The 25104-nt window shown below is 41.8% G+C and overlaps 1 protein-coding gene across 4 annotated transcripts in view; it reads right to left on the bottom strand.

Moving 5' to 3' along the window:
- Nucleotides 1-23632, bottom strand: part of RLIM (ring finger protein, LIM domain interacting) — a 30822-nt gene extending 7190 nt beyond the window's left edge. Inside the window, exons 1-5 of one of the 4 annotated variants that reach the window (XM_008248855.4) lie at nucleotides 23201-23410; nucleotides 21279-21342; nucleotides 21106-21198; nucleotides 2857-3049; nucleotides 1373-1456 (exon numbers count right to left, since the gene is read on the bottom strand). In XM_008248855.4, coding sequence (XP_008247077.1) covers nucleotides 1373-1456; nucleotides 2857-3025 — 253 coding nt within the window. In that variant the 5' untranslated portion in view covers nucleotides 3026-3049; nucleotides 21106-21198; nucleotides 21279-21342; nucleotides 23201-23410. Of the gene's footprint in view, nucleotides 1-1372; nucleotides 1457-2856; nucleotides 3050-21105; nucleotides 21199-21278; nucleotides 21343-23200 lie in introns of all 4 variants that reach the window. The other 3 variants (XM_008248854.4, XM_070066403.1, XM_002721824.5) reach the window with 3 other exon arrangements.
- Between the last annotated feature and the right edge of the window lie 1472 nt (nucleotides 23633-25104).

A 25104-nucleotide genomic window follows, 5' to 3' on the forward strand; every position in this document is an offset into this window, starting at 1 on the left:
TCTCTAGCATTTCATCACATGCAGAGCCTGGCATACTACTGTGGGACTGCCAGCAGACATTCTGCCAGCCAACCACCCAAACACTAACGTAATCAAGCTAGACAGGCATTAGCTAAGGTATGTGACAGTATTTTAGTTCAAATTACTTTTTTTCCTTCAAATTTTCATTATTATACATTTCCTCTCCTAGGCTCTGGATGTGCCACTGATAATACCATAAAATCGCTTTAAAATTCAAGACTTTTAGGAACAGTAAAAATGTAAATGTTTATCATTTACAAATATTTGAACATTTCTTAGTATCATCAAGATTTTAAATTGACATGAAATTGCAGATCAAATCAGATAAACACCCTGAACATAGCATGACATATATAATGGCATGTTTAGGAACCAAACTATTGGGGTGGGCATAGTGACATAGCCTGTTACACCAATGCATGAGATGCTCACATACCCTACTGGAGTGCTGGTTTGAGTTCCAGTACAATCCAGGTTCCTGTTAATGCACCCAGGAAGGCAGCGGAAGATGGCCCAAGTACTTGGGGCCCTGTGAACCACATGGAGTTCTAGGCTTCTGGCTTTAGCCTGGCCCAGTCCTGGCTGGGGCAGGCATTTGCAGAAATGAACCAGCAGATGGAAAGTGTCTCTCTCTGTCTTTTCCCCTCTCTTTGTCACTATGCCTTTCAAATAAGTATTCTCAAAAATATCTAAACTGTTGTCATAGCATCTTAAGTTACTGAGTCAAATTCCCTATTTCTCGTTAGGAGGGAAACACCAGACCTTTAGTTAGAGCAGAATTTCTCTATAGCAGGACTACTGACATTTTCAGCCCATTAATTCTTTGTCAGCAGGAGCTGTGCTGTACATTACAGGATGACAGGATGTTTGGTACTATCCCTGCTCTCTACCTGCTGGATGCCAATAGCAAACTCCCAATAAACCAAAAATGTCTTCAGACATTGCCAGTGCCCACCAGGGGCAAAATTATTCCCTACTAGGAACCACTGGGTTAAAGAATACACCATTTCTTTTTGCTGGTGAAAAAGGTCCCATGTTTATAAATATAGAATTAAGCAGCAAGAAATTTCAATGGACATAGAAAACTAAGGCGGGGGGGGGGGGGGGATGAAAGGGAAAACACACTTAAAGGGCCCGTTTCTCACTACCCTAATTAACACAAACAATCCAAAGGTGAGGCAGAAAAAAAAAAAAACCATGTTGACATTCTCAAATATCAAGAAAATGCCAGTTCCCTTTTTACGAGCAGTTATTTAGCACCAAATTAATTTGTGCCATTTCTGGATAATCTTTGGCTGACATTTACTATATCATTCCACCCTCTCTAACCATCCCCCAAAGCAAAATATACCTCTATTTTCATCTGGGTTTTGTGGTGGTGGGCCCTCTTTAATTTGCTGTAGTCGTCTCAGCAACTCTTCCTCGGTACTTTCACCTGAAAGTTTTAAAATGTTTGCCAAATTACAAATGAAAACCAGTGATTCTTGGAACAAGCACACACCACCAGGCAAATATGAGGTTGGGGCAAACCCATCAAATACTACAACAATGGCCTACAATGATCTGACACACTAATGACAAGAAATAGTATCTTAGTAATAGTTCAGAGAAGTTAAGATTAAAAAAAGAAAAACAAGGTGTGAACAGGAACCCAGGTAAAATTCACTTCTTTGGGAGCACAGGTTTACAACCTATATTTCTAAGTGTCCAGTTTATATCGTACTTTCTGGCTTATAATTCTCAATTTCTAAAAATTCCAACTCCAAGAAGTAGATTTCATTACCTGCATGTTAAAATGAGGAAACAGCAGTGGGCATTTGGCACAGCAGCTTGAGTGCTTGCCTGGGATGCCCACATCCCATATCAGAGCGCCTGGTTCAAGTCTCCGCTCTTCCACTTCTGATCCGGCTTCCTGCTAATATGCATTCTGGGAGGCAGCAGATGATAGCTCAAATACTTGGTTCCCTGCCACCCACATGGGAGACCCACATGGATTTCCTGGCTCCTGGCATTGGCCTGGCCCCACTCTGGCTGTTGTGAGCATTTGGGGAGTGAACCAGCAGCTGGAAAATCTGTTTCCATCTCTCTCTCTCCCCGTCTCTCTCTGTCTCTCTGCCTTTCAAATAAAATGAAAATAAGTAACAATTTAAAAAAATGAAATGAGGACACAGACTAAATGACAGACTGTCTTGCCAGAAGCCACACCAAACAACAGCAGAGCCAGAACTCCAACTAAAGCATGTTGACTCAAGTCTGGTATAAATGGCTCAAAATGCTCTGCTTTTCTTAAAATGTATGCTAAAACTTACTTTTTAAAATTTAACCAGCCTTTCAAGGGTTAGTGGAATAGAAATGAGAAAGACAGATACTGGGTTTTAACTAGGATCAAATGAGGCTTAGTACAGTAAAGAGAGTCACGAAGTGCAAAGTTCTAATTGCCATTTTACTCACAGCTAGATTTAGAGCACTACAACTGGGTTAAAATCAGGAAATCAGAGACAACAAAATGTCTTTCCCAAGAGCTAAAGTTCTCATTAGCTATTCCACACTAACACACATGTCTAATAGGTTTTAAAGCAGTGTGTAAGAGGAAAAGGTTGTTCAGTTCCATTCTTTTTGATTCAGTTCACTAAAATGTCATAATGGCAAAACTTTAAAAATCTAACTTACATTAATTCCAATATAAATAGGAAGAATCAGGTAATAAAGTAAAGCAGCATATGCCACTTTGCATTCCGTGTACTAAACAATCAAATTTCATAATCACTAAACATTTTGTAAAGTAGTTTGAAAAAACATCATGTAATTTACATATATAAATTACACACAACATACCTGGGGTGCCCAACAAATTGTTATCTCTCATAAGCCTATATTCTTCTTCACTCAGGTTATTTACAAATTGATAGAAAGCTTCTTCCCGATCCAATCGGTCCATCTGACTTCTGCGCTGTGCTGCAGACCGATCACCACTTCCTTTATCGTTAGAATCTGAGTTTTCCATCTTGATGAACAAGTGGAAAATTATCTACGAGAAAGGAGACCAATCTTGAAAACAAACATTACTATATATTCTACACAAGCTTTAATTATGTGAAAATCCAGAAACCAGGTCAAGGCGTGGAATTTTTAAGACCTCAAATGAATGCAATTTCATAACAGAAAAACTCCTGAAAAGCATTACTACACCAGGAAAACACCAGGTCAGGGGTTGGCAAACTACAGCCCTCAGGCTAAATCCAGCCTTGTTGCCTGGTTTTATTCTCCTTCAAATCTAAGAATTTCTCTAAGGGGTTTAAAAAGTATGTGGTGATGTGTAAAAATCATATGAAATTCCTATTTCAATGTTCATAAAGTTTTACTGGAACACAGCCATACACATGCACATGTTGTCTACGGCTGCTTCAGTACTGTGATGGCAGAGTAGAGCAGCTGCGACAGACTGTTAAGCGGCACTCTCCTTGCTTTGCACTGCTGCTGTGTACGAGAATTTGCTACGATGCAGTTCTAACATGAAAGCACTTTAAGTGTCATGTGCATCGCCATACTCTGACTTTTTAAATTATCAATATGTACTCATCATGACAAATAAAGAGAAAAGTGCACTGTGAATATCATGCTTAAAGGCATAGTAGATGACTTTTTTTAAGATTACATGACATATATTGCATATATTATGCAAAGATACTATAAATGTGCTAAATTCAATACACACTAATGTTAGACTACACACTTGCCATAGTATTCCCAAATCACAGGAAAACTACACTAAAAAATTAGAAAATGTAAAATGAAATTTAAAAAAAGGGCCGGGCTAGGCCAAAAGCCAGGAGCCTGGGACTCTGTTTGGGTCTCCCACGTGATTGGCAGGAGCCCAGGCACTTGGGCCATCATTTACTGCTCTCCCAGATGCATTAGCAGAGTTGGATTGTTCAAGTATTCATTATACAGCAGATACTTTGCAGAAAATACTTGAATATATTATATTACTGAACCAATGGTGTTAATGGTGAATTTCATTTTTGTGGACCTAAACATCCTCAGAGTTTTATGGATTTTTTAGTCAGAAAACTTGAATTTCTCTACCACATGGCACTTTGATGGCTTAACATTGGTATAAAGCTTTATTCTGATTTACTGTACTCAGGGCAAAGATCAAATTTTTCTCTGGGGCTAGCATTGTGGCATAGTGGGTTAAGCCACAGCCTGCAATGCCTGCATCCTCTATGGGCACCAGTTCGTGTCCTGCCTGCTCCATTTCCAATCCAGCTTTCTGCTAGTGATCTGGGAAAGCAGCAGAAGACGGCCCGAGTATTTGGGCCCTTGCACCCATGCAGGAAACCTGGATAAAGCTCTTGGCTTCAGCCTGGTCCAGCCCCAGCTGGCCACTGCTGCCATTTGGGGAGTGAACCAGTGGATGGGAGATCAATCTCTCTAATTCTGCCTTTCATCTAAATAAAAAATTAAAAAAAAATTCTTTTCTCTGAATGAGAACCACCCTTCAATTACTATTATCAAACAATGAAAACTTAGGAAATAGCTTTTGCTACAGACTTGATAATATTTCTTAATGAATAACAAATAATGCTTAAATGTGAAACCCATTTATACTGTGAAAAAGTAATTTCAACAGCAACTAAAGTGCATCACAAGTAATATCAGGCTGCTTTATGCACTTCTTATGCTGTTAAAGAAAAAACTCCATTCCCACACTAATTTGGAGCAGATCTACACCTACTGAGTAGAGAGACTTGCTTTGGGGCACAGCTGCCACGCCTACCTCTCCTATGAGCACATTTGAGTCCCAGCTGCTCAAACAAAAAACAAAAAACCTACAGTAGAAAAATGTTTTTTGGAGTTCAATATAAGTGCAAAGAAACTTCTATTTCAAAATCCATTTAACTCTGCAACTGAAGAGTCTCCATACAAACTTTAATTGGAAGCAGTAACTGTGGTGTAATGATATGTCAAAAGGTAAACATAAGAATCTAACAAAAATTCTCACTGGAATCATAGGCTTGTGGGTTGCTCACGACAGCAGTACCTATCAATGTGAAAAGACATTTTCAAAGATGAAATACAAAAAAATCTCATTTCAAACCAGCAAGCACAGGTGAACATTCAAAAATGACTGGTAAGGAATATTAACCTCAACTATAGCAAAATTCTACACCTCTAAAACAAATGCTATTCTTTTCAGCAGTAAATCTGTATTAGAAAACACTACTCAAATTATAACTACATTTTACCAAGAAAAACTGTGGAAATATGACTTCTCTCCATTTTGCATTTTGATCTGCAAAGCCTAAAATATATCTGGCCTTTTATTAGTTTGCCAGCCCCTTTTCCAGATAATACCTTAAGTAAACTTAGTCAAAGATTCTTAATCATTATTTGCACAAACTTGAGGAAATCAAAATATTAGCTGATTTTCACACACTCTCAATTAAGCACACCGATGAAAACCAATGGCAGAAAACAATCTAAAATAAGGAAAAACTCCAAATAAAAAACTTCTTTAATTCTTTGCTTCCTAATCTGAGATTCATCTTATTTAAGTTAACATCAACAAAACTTAATTTTCACGAACATATGTGCTATGGTCTGTCTGTCCCCCAAAATCCACATGAAGTTCCAACCCCTATGTTGATGATATTATGAAGTGAGTGTGGAGGTGGTTAGATCATAAGGGTGGGACACCCCCCCCCCAACTTAGTACACTTAAAAAAGAGGCCTCAGAGAGTTGCCTTGCCCCTTCTACCATGTGAGGATACCACAAGAAGGTACCATCCATGAACCAGGAAGTCAGCTCTCACTAGACACCAAATTTGCTGGCACCAAGATCTTGAATTTCCCAAGCCTCTAGTTTTCTCCTGCTTATAACCACCCCAAGTTGACTGACTAGGACAATACGGAAATTTGATTCTTAGAAAAAAAATGTAGGCTATATTGCTACTAGGATTTAACCTATACCAAATGAACTACTAGAACTTTCAGAAACCAATCCCAAAGGGAAAAATGAAAACAAACCCTCTTTCAGACATAAACACAAAGAAGCCTATTTTGTCAAATTCTGTTTAGAGTCTAGATAAAGTTTATAGACATGGGCACACCTAGGTCTCCATTCTGTTTTTCTAAGATAATTATTTTGAGAATTAGCCTCATATCAAGGAAGTAGAAGTTGTGGTGGAGCGATGACACTAACATTTCCAGAAAGTTTCCTAGTTTCAAGACTAAAAGTTTCGGCCGGTGCCGTGGCTCACTTGGCTAATCCTCCACCTGCGGCGCCGGCACACCGGGTTCTAGTCCCGGTTGGGGCACCGGATTCTGTCCCGGTTGCCCCTCTTCCAGGCCAGCTCTCTGCTGTGACCCGGGAAGGCAGTGGAGGATGGGCTCTGCACCCGCATGGGAGACCAGGAGAAGCACCTGGCTCCTGGTTTCAGATTGGCGTAGTTCCGGCCGTGGCGGCCATTTAGGGGGTGAACCAACAGAAAACGGAAGACCTTTCTCTCTGTCTCTCTCTCACTGTCTAGCTCTGCCTGTCCAAAAAAAAAAAAAAAGGACTTACAGTTCCTTAACTTTTAAGTCTGAACTATATAAATTGCTGACAAACGCTGTTTTTATAACTTGAAACTTGAGCAATGTTAAAAAAGAACAGCTTAAAACACTCTTAAAAATTATATGGGGGAGCAGCACTGTGGCATAGTGGGTAAAGCTGCCACCTGCAGTGCCAGCATCCCATATGGGCTCCAGTTTGAGACCCGGATGCTCCACTTCTGATCCAGCTCTCTGCTGTGGTCTGGGAAAGCAGTGGAAGATGGCCTAAGTCCTTGGGCCCCTGTACCCACGTGGGAGATCCAGAGCAAGCTCCTGTCTCCTGGCTTCAGGTCTGCTCAGCTCCAGCCATTGTGGCCATTTGAGGAGTCAATCAGCAGATGGAAGACCTCTGTCTCTCGCTCTAGCTCTGCCTTTCAAATAAATAAATAAATAGACGAATGAATAAATCTTAAAAAAATTATATGGGCCAAACAAAAATAGCAGCCCCCCAAAAAACTCCAAAAACAAAAGGAACCCTAATACTTCTACATGTACCTCAAAGGAAGACAATTTGATATTTCTGAGAGTAAAAATAACTGATTTTTAATAAAGTATAAAGGAAAAAGAAACTTTAGCCATAATTTCTCAAACCAAATAAAAAAATCAGGAACATTTATTAGTATTTTACATGAAAGGACAAAATCTACTTGCGACATGAACCATTAGTAAATGGTTCTGAAAACAACTGTAGAGTAAGATGGTTTACTATTTATTTGAAAGGCAGAGTTACACATAGAGAGAGCGAGCATCCATCTGCTGGATCACTCCCCAAATGGCCACAATGGCCAGGCCAAAACCAGGAGCTTCTTCCAGGTTTCTCATGTGGGTGCAGGGGCCCAAGCACTTGGGTCATCCTCTGCTGCTTTCTTAGGAGCATTAGCAGAGAGCTGGATCAGAAGTGGAGCAGCCAGGAATTGAACTGCCCATACGGGATGTTGCCCATATGGGATGCTGGTGGCACAGGTGACAGCTTTTACCCTCTATGTCACAGAGCCAGCCAAGATAGTTTTAACGATAAATCATCTTGGGGTGGGCCTTCAGGACAATGATTAAGGCACTGCTTGGGATGCCTGCATTCCATACCAAAAATGTTTGGCTTTAAGTACTGTCTCCACTTCCCATTCCAGCTTCCTGATAATAAACACCCTGGGGAGCAGCAGGTAATGGCTCAAGTAGTTGGTTCCCTTCCACCCACATAGGAGACCTGCATTGAGTTCAGTGCTCCTGACTTTGGCTTGGCTCAGCCCCCAGCTATACTGCATATATCTGGGGAGTAAACAAGAAGGTAGAAAATCTCTTTCTTCCTGCTTTTAAAATAAATGGAAACTCAGAGCCAGTGCCATCTGAGACACCAGCATCCCATATGGGCACAGGTTTGAGACCCGGCTGCTCCAGATTTAGCTCCATGCTAATGTGCCTGGGAAAACAGCAGTGCTTAGGTTTCTGCACCTACGTGGAAGACCTGGAAGAAGCTCCAGGCTTGTGGCTCTAGCCTGGAACTGCCTCAGCGATTGCGGCCATTTGGAGGGTGAACTAGCAGATGGAAGATCTCTCAGTCTCTCGTTCTCTCTTTCAAATAAATAAAAAATAAATTTAAAAAACCATATATATATATATATATATAAAATACACACAAACACACACACACACACAATCTTCCAAGGAAGGAAAAGAACATTCAAATTCTGACATTTGAAGGACATGAATCAAAGATAATTGAAAACTCACACACCAAAGGCAGTCACAACAGTGTCACAAAGTCTTCAGAGTAATACCCAGGAAAGAAAAGCCCAGAAAGAGCAAAGCCTTGCAAAAATGTGGAAAAGATAAGGAAAAAAATGGAATACAAATCAAGAGGCAAGAATAATTTCTAGCAAAAATCTTTAGGCCATCATAGTGACCAAGAAATGTTAAAATATTAGATTTGAAAAATTATCCAGGGGTCCGCATTGTGGTGCAGTGGTTTGTGTCACTGCCTACAACATCAGCATCCCACAAGAACACTGGTTCAAGTCCTTGCTGTTCTACTTCCGATCCAGTTTCCAGCTGATGCGCCTGGGAAAACAGCATATGGCACAAGTATGTGGACCCCTACACCCATGTGGAAGTCTCAGATGGAATTCTAGGCTTCTGGCTTCAGCCTGGCCCCACCCCAGCCATTTGCTGCCATGTGGAGAGTGAACCAGTTGATGGAATATCTGTTTCTCCCTCTGTCACTGCCTTTCAAATAAATAAAACTTTTTTTTTAAAGATTTATTTATTTATCTGAAAGTCAGCGTTACACACAGAGAGGAGATGCAGAGAGAGAGTCTTCCATCCACTGGTTCACTCCACAACTGGCCACAACGGCCAGAGCTGCGCCAATCCGAAGGCAGGAGCCAGGAGCTTCTTCCGGGTCTCCCACGCGGGTGCAGGGCCCCAAGGACTTGGGCCATCTTCTACTGCTTTCCCAGGCCATAGCAGAGAGCTGGATTGGAAATGGAGCAGCCGGGTCTCAAACCGGTGCCCATATGGGATGTTGGCACTTCAGGCCAGGGTGTTAACCTGTTGCGCCACAGCGCTGGCCCCCCAAATAAATAAATCTTAAAAAAAAAAAAAACTATCCAGAGACAGGGATCATTGTGCAGGTTAAGCTGCCGCCTGCAATGCTGGCATCCCATATGAGGGCCTATTCAAGTCTCAGCTGCTCCATTTCCACTCAAGATCCCTGCTAATGCACCTGAGAAGGAGCAGAAGATGGCCCAAGTGCCTGGGCCCTTGCCACCCACATGGGAGACCCGGATGAAGTTCCTGGCTCCTGGCTTCAGCATGGCCCAACCCTGGCTGTTGTGGCCATTAGGAGGGTAAACCAGTGGAGGAAAGACCTTTTTCTCTCTCACTCCAACTCTGCCTTTCATACAAAACTTAAAAAAAAAAAAAAAAGACTAGGAAAATCCATTAAGGAAAAATTTCAAGGAAAAAATTGAAATAGCAATGTCCACAAGAAACAATGCAAACCATAATATGTAATTTTAAAATTCCAAGGAGCTACATTACAGTAAAAACAGGTGAAATTTACTTTAGTATCCTATTTACCCAACATAGCAAATACCATCATTTCAACATATTATCAATACAAAATCAATAAGGTGTTCTTACATACTTTTTTTTACAATACTAAGTCTTCAAAAAATTATGTGTATTTTACACTTACAGCACATTTAAAATTGGATGCTAAATTTTCAACCATTAAAGTGGAACATAGTCCAACCAAAACCATATAGTTGTGTTTAGTGGAAAAAAAGGTTTATGCTATCATTTCAGTTTTTAAACTTAAAGTGGAAGAAAAACAAAACTCAGTTCCAGTTACACTAAGCCACATTTCAAGTATCTAAAAGCCACATGTAGTTTGTGACTACCAGACAGCACAGCTCTGAAGCACTTCTTTATAATGTAGAGAAATCCCACACACAGTTTTAAATGCTCGCAATATACTGTTCATAGCAAACCCACTATTTATACATCCCTTCTGTTTTTCAAAAATAAAATAAAAATGTTGAATACTTCACAGACATGCATGGGGTAATTCTTGCCTATGTTCACCAATATTCAAGAACTCACTCTTGACCTTTTAGAATTTCTACAATTTCCCACATGGAAACTAGAAACAAAACATTATGAGGGAGCTACAAAAAGTTCACTTTAAACTCACAACTTTTCACTCCAGTATTTTCATGAATTTTCAAAGCCCACTCCCCCCATATCTCTATTCAAAACTCCTCTGATACTGTGATTTTCTTGGATTCTATTCCACTCAAGAGATTTTTCCTTTGTTTAATTTCCTAATTAAAAATTTTAACAATGGGACTCACAAAACAACCTGTGAACAAATCTAAATCCTTGCTCCTTCTGTAACAGGAGTAACATGCTGCTCTCCTTTGCACCTAGGAGGGTACTGCAAAATGTTTATGGAAGGATAGAATTAAATGGTACATTTGTTTTTTTTAAAGATTTTGTATGTTTTACTTGAAAATCAGAGTTACAGAGAGGCAGAGGCAGAGAAAGAGAGAAAGTCTTCCATCCGCTAGTTCACTCTCCAGATGGCTGCAACGGCAGGAGCTGTGCAGATTCAAAGCCAGGAGCCAGGAGCTTCTTCCAGGTCTCCCACATGGTTGCAGGGGCCCAAGGACTTGGGCCAACTTCTACTGCTTTCCCAGGCTACAGCAGAGAGCTGGATCAGAAGTGGAGCAGCCGGGACTTGAATCAACGCCCATATGGAACGCTAGCACTGCAGGCAGCGGCTTTACCTGCTACACCACAGCGCTGGCCTGGTACATTTATTTTGGTGCAAAACCTTTTTGAAATCTATTTAATTATTTCATAATACCTTTTTCTGTGACTTTTTAAAGATTTATTTAATTGAAAGGTACAATGACAGAGATCTTCCATCCACCAGTTCACTCCCTAAATGGCCCCATAACAGCTGGGCTGAGCCAGGACAATAAGGAGTGGGAACTCCTTCAGGGTCTCCTCTGTGGCTGGCAGTAACCCAAGTACTTGAGATATCTGTCACCTGCTGTTTCCCATGCACATTAGCAGGGAGCTGGCTTGAAAACAGAGCTGCCATGACTCAAACTGACACTCTGATAATCAGATGTGGGCATCCCATGCATCAACTCAACCCACTGTGCCACAACACCTGCCTTTCCGTGATCTTTTTTTGAAGACCCCATGTATGCATGAATTTCACAATTTTCTGCACCTGAATAAATTTATCTTTTAATTCCATTTCCTACAAACTTTCTGAAGTACCTTGGTAAATGACAGAGAAAAATCAAAGGAATTCTATTCTTGCAACACACTTACTTGTGATCTCAAAATTGTAACCCAACTAGCAAGTCTTCATTAAACAGAATGCTTTGTTTTCCCTAAGGTGCAAGTTTTCATCAAAGCAGCAGTTTATTCCTTGTAGCTGCTTAAGGGAATTGGAGAGAAAAACTGATTCGCTTCTCTACTTTTCCCAAAGCCTGAGTCCTTTATGCTTTGATTCTGCAGTTCCCCAAGACTGGGAATGAGAGTCAAGAGATTTCATCACTGGCAAAGCATCTCTACCCTAACCTGACATTTAAAGGGTGAGTTACAGCTGCCAACACCTGCAGAGGTCCCTTAGCCTAGAGGCAAATAACATTTTATAAGAGGAGGAAATCCTTGGGTCTGCATTGTGGCTTAGCAGGTAAAGCTGCCACCTACAGAGCACCAGGTCTGGTGAGTCTCAGCTGCTGCACTTCCAATCCAGCTCCCCACTAACTGCAGGGGGGAAAGCAGCAGAAGATGGCCCAAGTGTTTGGGCCCCTGCCACCCATCTGGGAAACCAGATGATGCTCCTGGCTCCTGGCTTTGGCCTGACCAGCCCAGACCATGCAGCCATTTGGAGAACGAACTGGTGGATGGAAGATTCATGCCCCCCCCCCCCATTTCAGATAAATAAATAAATCTTGAAAAATAAAAAAAGGAAATCCTGAATGTAAACTATATTCTCAAAGATCCTGTAAACCTGAAATGAGCCTGGTCTCATTTAAACAGTCCTTCACTAACTGGCATAAAATGAAGAAATAAAATAAATCTAAACCACAAGTTCTGCCTCACAGATGATATGCCACTATTCCTTGCTAAATGAAAAATATAATAAAATTAAAGTAAGTCAAAGATAATAGGGAAGCTTAGTTCAAATGGTCAAATACAGATTCTTCTGCATTTTGATATGAAAATATTAGTGAAGAATTACTTTAAAATGGGCCTCCAGATTCTACTTTATGGTAAAAAAAAAAAAACACTGAGCAATCCTTACACACTCCTAGGTTCCATCAACATCATCATAAATCAATGTATTTAGTTACCTCACTCTCAAGTTATATTATTCATGTTCATAATTCAGGAATTTTGGCTTGGGGCTGCTGTGGTAGTGGGTTAAGCTGCCATGATCAGAGTGTGGGTTCAAGTCCTGGCTGCTCTACTTCCAATCTAGCTCCCTGCTAATGCACCTGGGAAGGCAGCAGAAGGTGGCCCAAGTGCTTAGATTCCTGACACCCATGTGGGAGAACTAAACACCCAATGAGCCTGGCTGCTGGCTTCAGCCTGGCCCAGCCCTGACTGCTGCAGATGCTTGCAGACTAAAGATCTCTATTCGTCTCCACCTCCCTCTTGGTCTCTCTGCCTTTCAAATAGATAAATCTTCATGAAAGAAAACAACGTTGGATTGATATAAGATTAGCATCAGACATTCTAAAAAGATTTATTTATTTGAAAGGCAGAGTTAGAGAAGGGGTGGGGGGTGGGGGAAGAGAGAGATTATCTTCCATCCACTGGTTCACTCCCCAAATGGCTGTAATGCTCAGGGCTAAGCCAGGCAAAAGCCAGGAGCCAGGAATTCCATCTGATCTCCCACATGGGTGCAGAGGCCCAAGAACTTGAGTCATCTTCCACTGTTTTCCCAGTAGCATTAGCAGGGAGCTGGATCAGAGGTGGAGCAGCCAGGACTCGAACCAGTGCCTATGAGACGCTGGCATTGCAGTCGGCGACTTAACCTGCTACACAACACCAGCACCTACATCAGCCATTTTTAGATATTTCAATGAAAAGATTACCAATAAAATGAAAAGAGTGAAAAAATAAATGTTAAGTCACTCAGGAAAAAAAGGGAGGCAGTGTTATGTCATAGTGGGTTAAGCCACTGCCTGTGATGCCAGCATCCCATGTCAGAGGCTGGGTTTGAGCCCTGGCTGCTCTGCTGACAATCTAGCTCCCTGCTAATGTATTTGGGAAGGAGTAGAAGACGCCTCAAGTGCTTTGGAACCCTGCCATCCATATGGGAGATGCAAATGGAGTTCCTGGCTCCTGGCTTCCACCTTGCTTCACCCTGGCCATTGTGGTCATTTGGAAAATGAAGCAGCAGATGGAAGTTTTCTCTCTGCCTTTAAAAAAATCTGAAAAAAAAATCACTTCATTGTTTCCCTGTTTAGAAGCAATACCCATGGTATATCTATACAGCCCTTTCACCTATATTTCATTTAACCCGCAGAACAATCCCATGAAGTAGGAATCACCTCCACTTTATAGGTAACAAACAGAAGCATGAAAGGAAGCAATTTACCAAAGACCAGGAGGCTTTATTAAGTGGGAAAGTCAGTGATTAACCCAGGTCTCCACATTCTGAATCCAGTCATCTTTTCACTAAATGACAACATGCATTGTCATGATTACATACTTATTTAATCTCACTATGAGCTTTTTATACCAAGCTCATACCATGGTTATTCCTTGCATGCAAACTTCAAAAATGACCCAACACCTTTTATAAACAGCATGAATCCAGTCAACTTTTTGTATGTTTGTATTAAATATAGTTTCCCCCTGAAGACCACATTTCATTAACCATCTTTTTTTTTTTTCAGAGTACTATGTGACAATACATCCAAATCCCTTCCTGAAAACAATCAGCCAAATTAGAAATTTAGGCCAGTCTTCTCAAAAAACTACTTATTTGATCAATGATATATTTAATTTGGATGAAGAAAAATCAGCAAGAAAATCAACCCTAAGATTTATTCAGTAATTAGGTAATTTCAAGCATATTTTATGAAGGCACTTAAAAAAGTCACAAAAAATAAAGTGTAAATTAATCTTAGTGCAAAAGTTTTTTGGAAATCTATATATATTTTCATAATATACATTTCCATGAGCTATTTGAAGTCTCCTCATTTTTACCATGAGAATTTTAAAGCAGTCAACAATCTCAATTTCTCCTAGTCTTCATCATGTGTTAATGTAAGCTATGCAAATCATGATTCTGACTACTGCTGAAAAGTATCATTCAATTCTCTTCCTCCAAGCACACCAACCTTCAAAAATTTAATGCCGTTATGACATTAGGGCCAAAAGTCACTAAAATCATTGTCCAGTACTAACAGGAGGCCTGGTGCTAAGTATTAAGCACACACACATACTATTCTCGAAAGACACACTACATAATAGCACTCAATTGAGAAGACATAAGGCATCAAAAATTATTGTTAACAGACTTTTGAAAACTAAACTCTGAACCGTTAAGTGAAATGCATGCTAAGTACCAATAAAAAAATAAGCAGTATCTGCAAAGTACAGAAGAAATTACTTTTTTTTAAAGCCAAAGAGGAATGAGTGACAGAGAAGTAAGGTAACCTAACATCTGGAGTCCCAGGCTCCTAGCTTCAGCATGGCCCAGCCCTGGCTATTGAGGCCATTTGGGGAGTAAATCAGCAGATGGGCAAATCTCTCTGTCTCTGTCACTCTGCTTTTCAAATAAACAAATCTTAAAAAGACAAAGTACACTCTTAGAAGGGCAAGTACTATTTCTTTTCCCAATAGAGCTGCTTTAAGAATCCCATAAAGGAGATAAGATTAATGATGTGATCCTTTTCATTAAATCAAAGAAAATGTTAGCTTAATAATACCATTACAGGGGCCGGCGCTGTGGCGCAGCAGGTTAAAGCCCTGGCATCCATATGTTCTAGTCCTGGCTGCTCCTCTTCCCATCCAGCTCTAGGCTATGGCCTGGGATAGCAGTAGAGGATAGCCCAAGTCCTTGGGTCCCTGCACCCATGTGGGAAACCCGGAAGAAGCTCCTGGCTCCGGATCGGCACAGATCCAGCCATTGCAACCATCTGGGGAGTGAACCAGCAGATGGAAGACCTCTCTCTGTCTCTACTTCTCTCTGTAACTCTGTCTTTCAAATAAATAAAATAAATCTTTTAAAAAATTACAATTACAGGGGCCAGTGCTATGGCATAGCAGGTGAGGCTGCCTGTAGCACCAGCATCCCATATGGGCACTGGTTCAAGTCCTGGCTGCTCCACTTCCCATCCAGCTCCCTGCTAATGAACTGGGAAAGCAGCAGAAGATGCCCCAAGTATTTAGGCCTCTGCACCCACATTGAAAACCCAGAAGAAGCTCCTGGCTTCGGACTGGCCCAGCTCTGCCTGTTGCAGCCATTTGGGTAGTGAACTAGTGAATGGACGATCTCTCTCTGTCTCTCCCTTTTTCTGTAACTCTGCCTTTCAACTAAAATAAATAAATCTTAAAAAATACCATTACAAGAACTTTAAAAATCCTGTATTCAGCTGTTAAAGAGTTAAATCACAAAGAAATGCTAGTTGCCAGCATCCCATATGGGCGCTGATTCGAGTTCTGGCTGCTCCACTTCTGATCCAGCTCTCTGCTATGGCCTGGGAAAGTGGTGGAAGATGGCCGATCTCCTTGGGCCTCTGCACCTGCATGGGAGACCTGGAAGAAGCTCCTGGCTCCTGGCTTCAGATTGGCGCAGCTCCAGCCATTGTGAACATCTGGGGAGTGAACCAGCAGATGGAGGATCTCTCTGTCTCTGCCTTTCGGTAACTCTGTCTTTCTGTAACTCTTGCAAATAAATCAATCTTAAAAAAAAAAAAGAAATGCTAAATTTGAGGTCAGGATATGAAGTACTATCATACATACACACATCAAGAGTGTTAGGAATGCTTCAAATAGATTGTTTAAAGTTTCATGGCATGTGTAACTGACAAATACATGCTGTTAATGACCAGTTTTATTTCACACATGGGTGGCAAGGTGGAATTCAGTTCTGTGAATAGAAAAAAAAGATACTGTGCTCTATCATCGACTATAACTTGGCTTCGTGAATTTGGTCAATTCATTTAACCTCTTGAGCCTCAGACCTGGATCCATCAATATTAGAGTGCTTGTTGAAACCACCTACAAGATGCCTTCCAGTTCAAAGAACCTATGATTGTGAATCAGACATAATCTAGGTCACATTGCTGAATTCAGAAAAGTGAAGCTTAAGTAATTAACATTAATAACTAGCACAGAAGCTCAGAAGCTGTACTTGTCTCATGGCCACTGTGTTCATTATACCCTTCTACCTTCCCTTAAGTGACTATGTTATCGTTTTGAAACTAAGGAAAGGTGCTGGTATCGTGGTACAGTGGGTTAAGCCACTGCTTGGGATGGCTGCATCCCATATTGGAATGCCCAGTTTGAATTCTGGCTCATTCGTGCTTCAGTTCAAATTCCTGCTAACGCACCTAGGAGGCAGTTTATGGTGACTCTAGTACTTGGGTTCCTGCCACTCATGTGGGAGACCCAGATGGAGCTCCTGGCTTCAGCTTGGCCCAGCCCTGGCTGTTGCAGACATCTGAGGAGTGGACCAGCAGATAGAAGATTGAGCTCTCTGTTACTCTGCCTTTTAAATAAATCTTAACAACAAAAAAAAGCAAGCAGGTAGAGCTGATTTGATGTTTCACTGCCTTTACTCATCAAAAGACACCCCTTAACAACCCATCAAAGCAACCATAGGTATCCAATACTGCAGATACTATAGCAGTGAGATTATAAAATATTATCTGAATGGCAGACCTAAGACCATGCCAAATGTTGTCAATTGATAGGATCATGATAGTTAAAACAGGAAGTTATTATGACATTTCATCTCACTTGAAGTATTTTAATTTAGATAGTGAATTCAATCTTCAATTACCTATTTCTTGTTCTTTTATTACTGAGCTGTGTCACTAAAGTATAATCTGGTCTCATCCATAAACTCAATTTTGACTTGCTTCTTTATTTCCAAGAAGTAAAATAGCCTCAAAAAACACAGAGTTTTTTAATTTAAAAGTTATCACTGCAAAATCACTGGTTACTAGCAATGTTGGTGTTCACAAGTAACAGAAGTACTATTTTAAGAATCTGAGTTTCTGGAGCAGGCATTGTAGAACAGTGGGTTAAGCTGCTGCCTGTGACACTGGCATCTCATATGAGTGCTGGTTTGAGTCCTGACTGTTCCACTTTCTATCCAGCACCCTGCTAACATGCCTGGAAAAGTAGCATAAGATGGCCCAAGTCCTTGGACCTCTGCCACTCACATAAGAGACCTAGATGAAGCTCCAAGCTCCTGGACTGACCCTGATCCAGCCTTAGCTATTGTGGCCATTTGGGTAGTGAATCAGAGAATGAAGATCTCTGTCTCTCTCTTTCTCTGTGTCACTCTGCCTTTCAAATAAAAAACCCCTTAGGTTTCTTGCAAAAAAAAATCAACTTTTTAAAAAGAGTGAAACCAATTTCAAGAATTAAAATCACTCGACAAGAAAAGATTATGTACACCAATCACTGTTATATTTGAGGACAATTAACTTTGTGTTTAAGAACAAACATACTGACAACTGTCTTTGCTGAAGCAGTGCTCCTACACAGAAATGATACAAGAAGGGAGATCGCATATCCCTGGTTTTTCCAGAAGAGTACTGGTTTATACTTAAGTTTTGCTAGAGTAGTCATTAACACACCCCCCCCCCCCCCGAAAAGTATCCTACTTTGGGTAATTTATACAGTCCTGCGAATTATAGCTGGCACTAAATGGAATTTGGTCAAGGAAAGATGGAAATTGGGGGGTTGACACTGTGGTGCAGAGGGTGGGTAAGCCACTGCCTGGCATCCCGTATGGGTGCTGGTTTGGGTCCAGCTCCCTGGACCTCCCTTTCCTGGAAAGGAAACAGAGGATGGCCCAAGTCCTTGAGCCCATGCCACCCAAGCAGGAGACCTCTGTCTCTCCCTCTAATTCTGCCTTTCAAATAAATCAATCTTTTTTAAAAAGATGGAAACTATAGTTAACTACTTTCTTCCTACAGTCAAGGGGAGATCAGAAGGAATGGGACTTCCTCATTCCAGACAAGATTTAAGATATTAAACATTAATATCTCCTTCCCTCCAGGAAGTATCATGTTCACCACCAGACTGTCAAATATTGTTAACAGCAGCCCAACTTGTAGTTGTGGAAATTACTGCAAGAGATAAAAGAATCTGGGTCAGCAATGTGGCACAGTGGTTAACGCCCTGGCCTGAAGCGCTGACATCCCATATGGACGCCAGTTCAAGACCCGGCAGCTCCATTTCCCATCCAGCTCTCTGCTATGGCCTGGGAAAGCAGTAGAAGATGGCCCAGGTCCTTGGGCCCCTGCACCCAAATGGGAGACCTGGAAGAAGCTCCTGGCTTCGGATTGGTGCAGTTCTGGCCGTTGCGGCCAATTGTGGAGTGAACCATAAGATGGAGGACCTCTCTCTCTCTCTGTGTAACTCTTTCAAATAAATAAAACTTTTTTTTTAAAAAAGAGAGAGATCCATGAATCTATACTCATAAACCAGGCATTCTCCACAGATACTTGTTTCACATACATATAGGTGCTATTATGATTAGAGAAATTGAAAAGCTATAGTTGCTATTATGATTAGGGAAATTTAAAGCTTGGGTTGGGGCACATCTAGAGCAAAAGTATCTACTATATATTTTAGGAGGAAAGCCACAAATTCACAAATATATTCCTAAAATCGAGGTACTGACAAAAGGAAAACTGAACTACTTGACTGTGTGGGAAACTTCTAGATTCAAGGTTGAGAAAAAAAATAATGAAGGTGGAGCTGGCGTTATGGCATGGCAGGTTAAGCTGCCACCTGGAACACCGGTGTGGGTGCCTGTTCTGATTCCTGGGGCTGCTTCACTTCTGATCCAGTTCCCTGCTAAAGTGCTTGAGCCCCTGCCACCCACATGGGAGACCCAGAAGCTCTTGGGTGCTGGCTTCAGCCTGCCCCAGTCCTGGCCATTGTGGCCATTTAGAGACTGAGCCAGCAGATAAGAAATCTAACTCTGACTTTTGAATAAATAAATATTTTTTAAAAATGAAGGAAATAAATGAACACAGAAGTACCACTGCTTTCTTACACTGATAATGAAAACTCCAAAATATTATTTAACTGGATACTTTTTATAAAATCAGTGTATTGTAAGGTATTGGAAATTTGTGTTATATAAAAAATGTTAAAGAACTGGACTTATAAAAAAAAGTTTGCCCCCATCTAGACGGTGGCCCAAAATTCTAGAACCAATTCATTGGCATGGGTTTGACAGAAGACTTTTCACTTCCTAATTTGCTATCCATTCATGCTATGGTAATGCCAGGGAACATGGGGTTAGTTGTCGATTTGTTCTGTTTCCCAATTCACCAGGGCTATGGAAAAAGTAATGCACACATAAAATAATTCCATAAACCAGACACCCCATTTGACCTGCTATGTTATTTAGGGTCTCACTCCATGTTCATTAACCTGACAGACAGCCACCAACGAAACATTTGTAGATACCATTTCATTATTAAGCTATGCCTTAAAACAATTTCAAATTAAGCTTATCAAACCATATCAAGGGTACTAACAGCTGAAATAGGAACAGTAACATACAAAAAGAGAGGGGCAATCGCTAGGTGAGTCTCATCTTCATGAGGCAGATTACCTTTTGAGTATTAACAAAAGTTTTTTGGTGCAGCATGAAGTATAGATTTTTTTTATTACAACTTTTCATTTCCATTGCATATCCAATCTCATCCACTAGCAATCAAGCCTAGAGGCACTACAGTTTAGTAATTTCAGTGTCAGACAGACTTGGGATAAAATGAGGGTTCTACTATCTACTGTTTACCTGAGGACAAATTACTTAACCTCTTCACTGAGTCTCATTTTCCTCTGTTAAACACTTAAATCCTCATAAGGCTATACTTTGAGCATTATGAAATAATGCATTTAGAGCACAGGGCCTATCACATAGGCCTTCAGCAGAAGTTAGCATGAGTTTAGGCTAATAATCCACCCCAGCTTGCCTGGCACAGTCCATATTTGTACCTACTGTCCAGGAATAATTATCAATGTTCCTTTTGCTCTTTTTTTTAATAGGCAGAGTGGACAGTGAGAGAGAGAGAGAGACAGAGAGAAAGGTCTTCCTTTTCTGTTGGTTCACCCTCCAATGGCGGCTATGGCCAGTGGGCTGCGGCCAGTGTACTGCGCTGATCCGAAGCCGGGAGCCAGGTGCTTCTCCTGGTCTCCCATGCGGGTGCAGGGCCCAAGGACTTGGGCCATCCTCCTATGCACTCCCAGGCACAGCAGAGAGCTGGACTGGAAGAGGAGCAACTGGGACAGAATCCGGTGCCCCGACTGGGACTAGAACCCAGTGTGCTGGCGCCGCAGGCGGAGGATTAGCCTAGTGAGCCGCAGGGCCGGCCCCTTTTGCTCTTAAGAAGTGTTTTGCGTAGCAAATTATGTAGTTACTTTAACAATGATGATAATGAAAAGTTAATGCTAATTAGACTATTATATATCAATTATTACTTTTTAAATATTGAAGTAAAAAAATAATCAAACACCTCACAAAATAATTTAAGAATATATTCCTGTAAGATATTCTGCTGACATTTCACTTAGTTACTCAATAAACATTTAAATACTATTTTATTTACACTCATGTCATTCCAACAATGATTTATGGCCACAATTTTTTTTGTGCTTTCTGTTCTAGATAGGTTTTGGTAAACTTCAGACATCATTTTAAAAATTCACAGGTAAAGCACTGATTGAGTTCCAGGTACTCAGAAACATTACCCTTTGAATTCCCAGTGAGAAGTACCCATTCTCATCATGAAGAATGCCCAAGACCAATTAACATATATCAAAGAGCCCATCCAACCACAAGGCCTGGAAAACAGAACAATAAATATTTGTAAACATGCATTCTACATATAAATTATCAGGAGACGCAACAAAAAATAAATTACCTGACTGTTATGACATAGTATTGAAATACAATAAACTGGATTTTAGTTTTCTTCACACTCTGCTCTAGAAAAAAAAAGAATTCATTATTCTTCCTCTTTTATAAGATATACATTTTCTTTGAAATAGACACATCCTTTAAAAAATACACATCCTATGTATGTCAGTTACACATACCATAACCCAATCTAATTCATTACTACTATTAGGATATTTGGGGCAACCAAAGAAGTTAGATATAACATTTCCTTTAAAGGCTGAAAGTCATTCTTTTAATATAAACTTACTTAAAACAGGCCTTCCCTTATCAGACCAGTAATTACTTTCAGATTCTTATAATCACTTTCGAGGAGTTATCTGGCACATTACACTAACCTAAGGCAGGAAATGAAAGTATTAAAAAGCACCAGGACATCTTGAGCTACAGAATGCTAACATCTTTCTGTAAGAGGACAGTACTCTAAAATCACGCTTGGCGTGGTCTTTCTACCTTCTTAACCTCTATTGCTACAGTTTAGAAAACTGATGGGGGACGGGGTGGGGGTGGGGCAGCTATAATCTTGCCTGCCTGTTCTCAAAAGTTCTCCCTCCAGGACAGACAATGTATCTGATGGGCGTAATATGAGTAGTTTTCGTCTGTAGTCAAGGAGACTCCAAGAAACGAGAACAAGCAGTACCTTTATGATTTCTCCTTCTGTCCAATCAGCCAAATGCACTGCAGTTCGGATTCAGATTAAAATGCAGGCTCCTTATTTGTAGCAAAAAATTACTGGGAGGCCTTGCAAATGGTGGATGGCAATGTCACAGAAACGCCTCCTCTTGCCCCCAAACGAAAAAATGACCCAAATAACAAGTCTACTAGGCCTCAGATTCCCGGACTAACCTGTGGAATAAGTATGGTGAAACTGTCTAGGGAAGGAACGTGGCTGTCTCCTCCATCTTGAAATTAATCAGCAGAAGGGAAAAAGGGACTGAGTGTTCAGGAAGCAGAAGCCCAACCGGTTAATACTAGTTACTAAGCTATGGCGTACGTGGCAGGTACCGCCCGCAGAAGCCGGGACCCTTAGGCTTTTCTTTTTTTACTAGGGGGGGAGGGGTTGGGTTGTTGGCAAATTGAATGGAAATTAACTTGAAAATAATTTGGCCCAGTTCCCGCTCTTACCCAGGGAAAAACAACAAACACGCAACGGCTTTTCCCTCCCTTTTTGAGAGAGAGAGTGTGTATGTGTGTGTGTCGAGGGGGGAATCCTTCCAGTGGTATCTGGCAAAGGATATGCCAGAGTTACACGAGCAAAGGAGTAAACCACATTTGCTTCGAACCTCAGGGAAGATGTCATCGCGGCCCCACGGAGCGCCTAACTGGCAATGCCCTGCAGAAGGGCTCCAAAATGGGCTTCTACAAATAAATCGTGGGAGATCTACAGGCCCAAGAGTTCACAGCATACCTGACTTAGAGCAGCCTGCTCTGCGCACCCTCCCCCTCTCATCCCCCACCCTTCCCAAACCCAAACCCACCCCGTAACACGCGGGCCGGCAAGAGAAGCCTTCCGAGAACACGGTAGAGAAAACCCGAGACGCTCTAAGATTCTCATGCCTGAGGCCAAAACTCGAAAACCGCCTGCCCCGAATTCTTAAGGCTCTGAAGGGCCCGGGCTGCGGCTCGCGCGGCCACGGAGAGAGGAAGTACACTCCCCACCTCCTTCCCCTTCTTCAAAGCGCCTGTCGACTATACCACCCTGCTAAAATGGCAGCGGCGACTACCCCACGGAGCCCCCCGCAGCAGCGGGCCCAGGGTCCGGAGGCGGCGCTGAGCCTTCGCCGCGACGCGTCACTCAGGCCATTTTGGGTGAACGCGGCAGCCGCAGCTCCTGTCTTCCCCTCGCTCTCCATCCATTTATTGGAGGAGCCGCATGTCTGCACTTACTTGGTCTGGGGGACACGTTCCGACTCAGTTCGTTCGGCTGCCGCAGCCGAGGCTCCTCCGCGCCGCCCCTGCAGCCTCTTGCAAGCCCGCCTCCGATGAGTCTCTGGTGGAGACCCGCCTCTAACCCAGCGCCTGCTCCGAGACGTTGCTCAGGCAGCCATTATCTTCCCCATTGTTACCAAGCAGCGACAGGAAACGACTGCCCACAACAGGAAGTGATGATGCCGCCTCTCGGCTCCGCAGCCCCACTCCCAGCCTGTTAGCCAATCCCGGGCGATTCCTCGAAAAAGCTCGGCGGGAGGAGGAGGGGGACGGCCGACGACGCGGCAAGGCGGGCCGAGGTTTGGAAAAGGAACGCTGCTGTGACGCCCACCATGTGACAGGCCCCACCCTCCTCCGCCATTTTGAACTGTGGCGAGAAATTTGCGTTCCGAGGATTGTGGGAACTTGCGCTTTCCCATTTTGAGAACTGAAGGACGTCACCGCCTGAGTGCGAGAAGCCTTTTTCGGAGAGCGGGGAAAGTGATAGGAGTCTGACCAGTTAATGCAACGTTCTGCGTTTTAGTCAATTTACGGTTATTGAGAGCCAAGTGCACGTCAGGCACAGTTCTACATGATGGGAAATTTAAACCAAAGTGAAAAAATAAGAAATTAAATAAAAAATAAAAACAGCCCCAAAATCCCAGTTCCCATGACTCTGCAATCTACCGGGGTGGGGGAGGGAGGGGCAATATTGTTTTAGAGAAACCCAGAGCAGCGGCTTGAGTTGTGGCGCGGCGGGTATAGCCACTGCCTGCGCAAGCATCCAATATAAGTTCGGTTTTCAAATGCCCGCTGCTCGGCTTCCGAGCCAGCTCCCTGCTAAAGCACCTGAAAAAGCAGCAGAAGACCCAACAGTCTGGGGAGACCCAGTCGGAGTTTTTGGTTCCTGTCTTCCATGTGGCCCAGCCCCTGTAATTCTGTTCTCCAAATAAATACTTTTTTTTTTTTAAAGCGAAGATATAAATGCTAGGGAGGAATATTGGGTTAAGAAGGATGGGAAAGTGGCCTGTGAGCGCAAAGGGCAACTGCAATGTTTAAAAGATAGTGATCTCTTTGAGGTCCTAACTCTGAAATTCTTACAAAGGAACAGTGATTGTAAAAGGGTAGGGAAATCTGATAACATTGGAATCTGGAGAAAGTCGGTTAAGATGGGCCTGTCTTAGGTGATAATGCCTGGAGGAATAGAGAGAAAATGGAAAATAACCTTATCCAAGTTTTTAGGGTGTTCCTTTTCCCATTTTTCTCTTTTCTTGTTATAAGCAAGCTGTGTCAGCCCTCTTGTTTTGTTTTTTTTTTTTTTTTTTTTTTTTAAGGCTTATTTTATTTATTTGAAAGGCAGAACGACAGAAAGGGAGAGACAGATCTTCCATCTGCTGATTCACTCCCCAAATGGCTGCAATGTGGGCAGCAGGGGCCCAAGTACTTGGTCCATCTTGCATTGCCTTCCCAGGCACATTAGCATGGAGCTGAATTGGAAGCGAAGCAGCCAGGACTCAAATGGGCACTCCTATGGGATGCCAGTGTTGCAGGTGGCAGCTTAACCTGCTGTACCACAATGCCAGCCCCATAAACTAATTTTTAAAAAGATAAATATTCCAATTTTAAAATGTGCAAAAGGCATAAATGGGCATTTCAAAGTAGGAAAAAATACTTAGGTGATAAGCATATGAAAATCAAAATAAAAGTCAATCAAAAATGAAAATCAAAAAGTTATTTCTCTTTTTTGCCTATCAGAATGTCAATGGCTTAAAAATCAAAGATCCTATTAAATGGACATATTTGTACATTATTGCTATAGTTTGATATAACCTTTGTTAAGCAATTTGGTAATGTGAATCCCTATTGTTTGACTAACAAGTCCA

The sequence above is a fragment of the Oryctolagus cuniculus genome, chromosome X (assembly GCF_964237555.1).
Source record: "Oryctolagus cuniculus chromosome X, mOryCun1.1, whole genome shotgun sequence".
NCBI lineage: Eukaryota > Metazoa > Chordata > Mammalia > Lagomorpha > Leporidae > Oryctolagus > Oryctolagus cuniculus.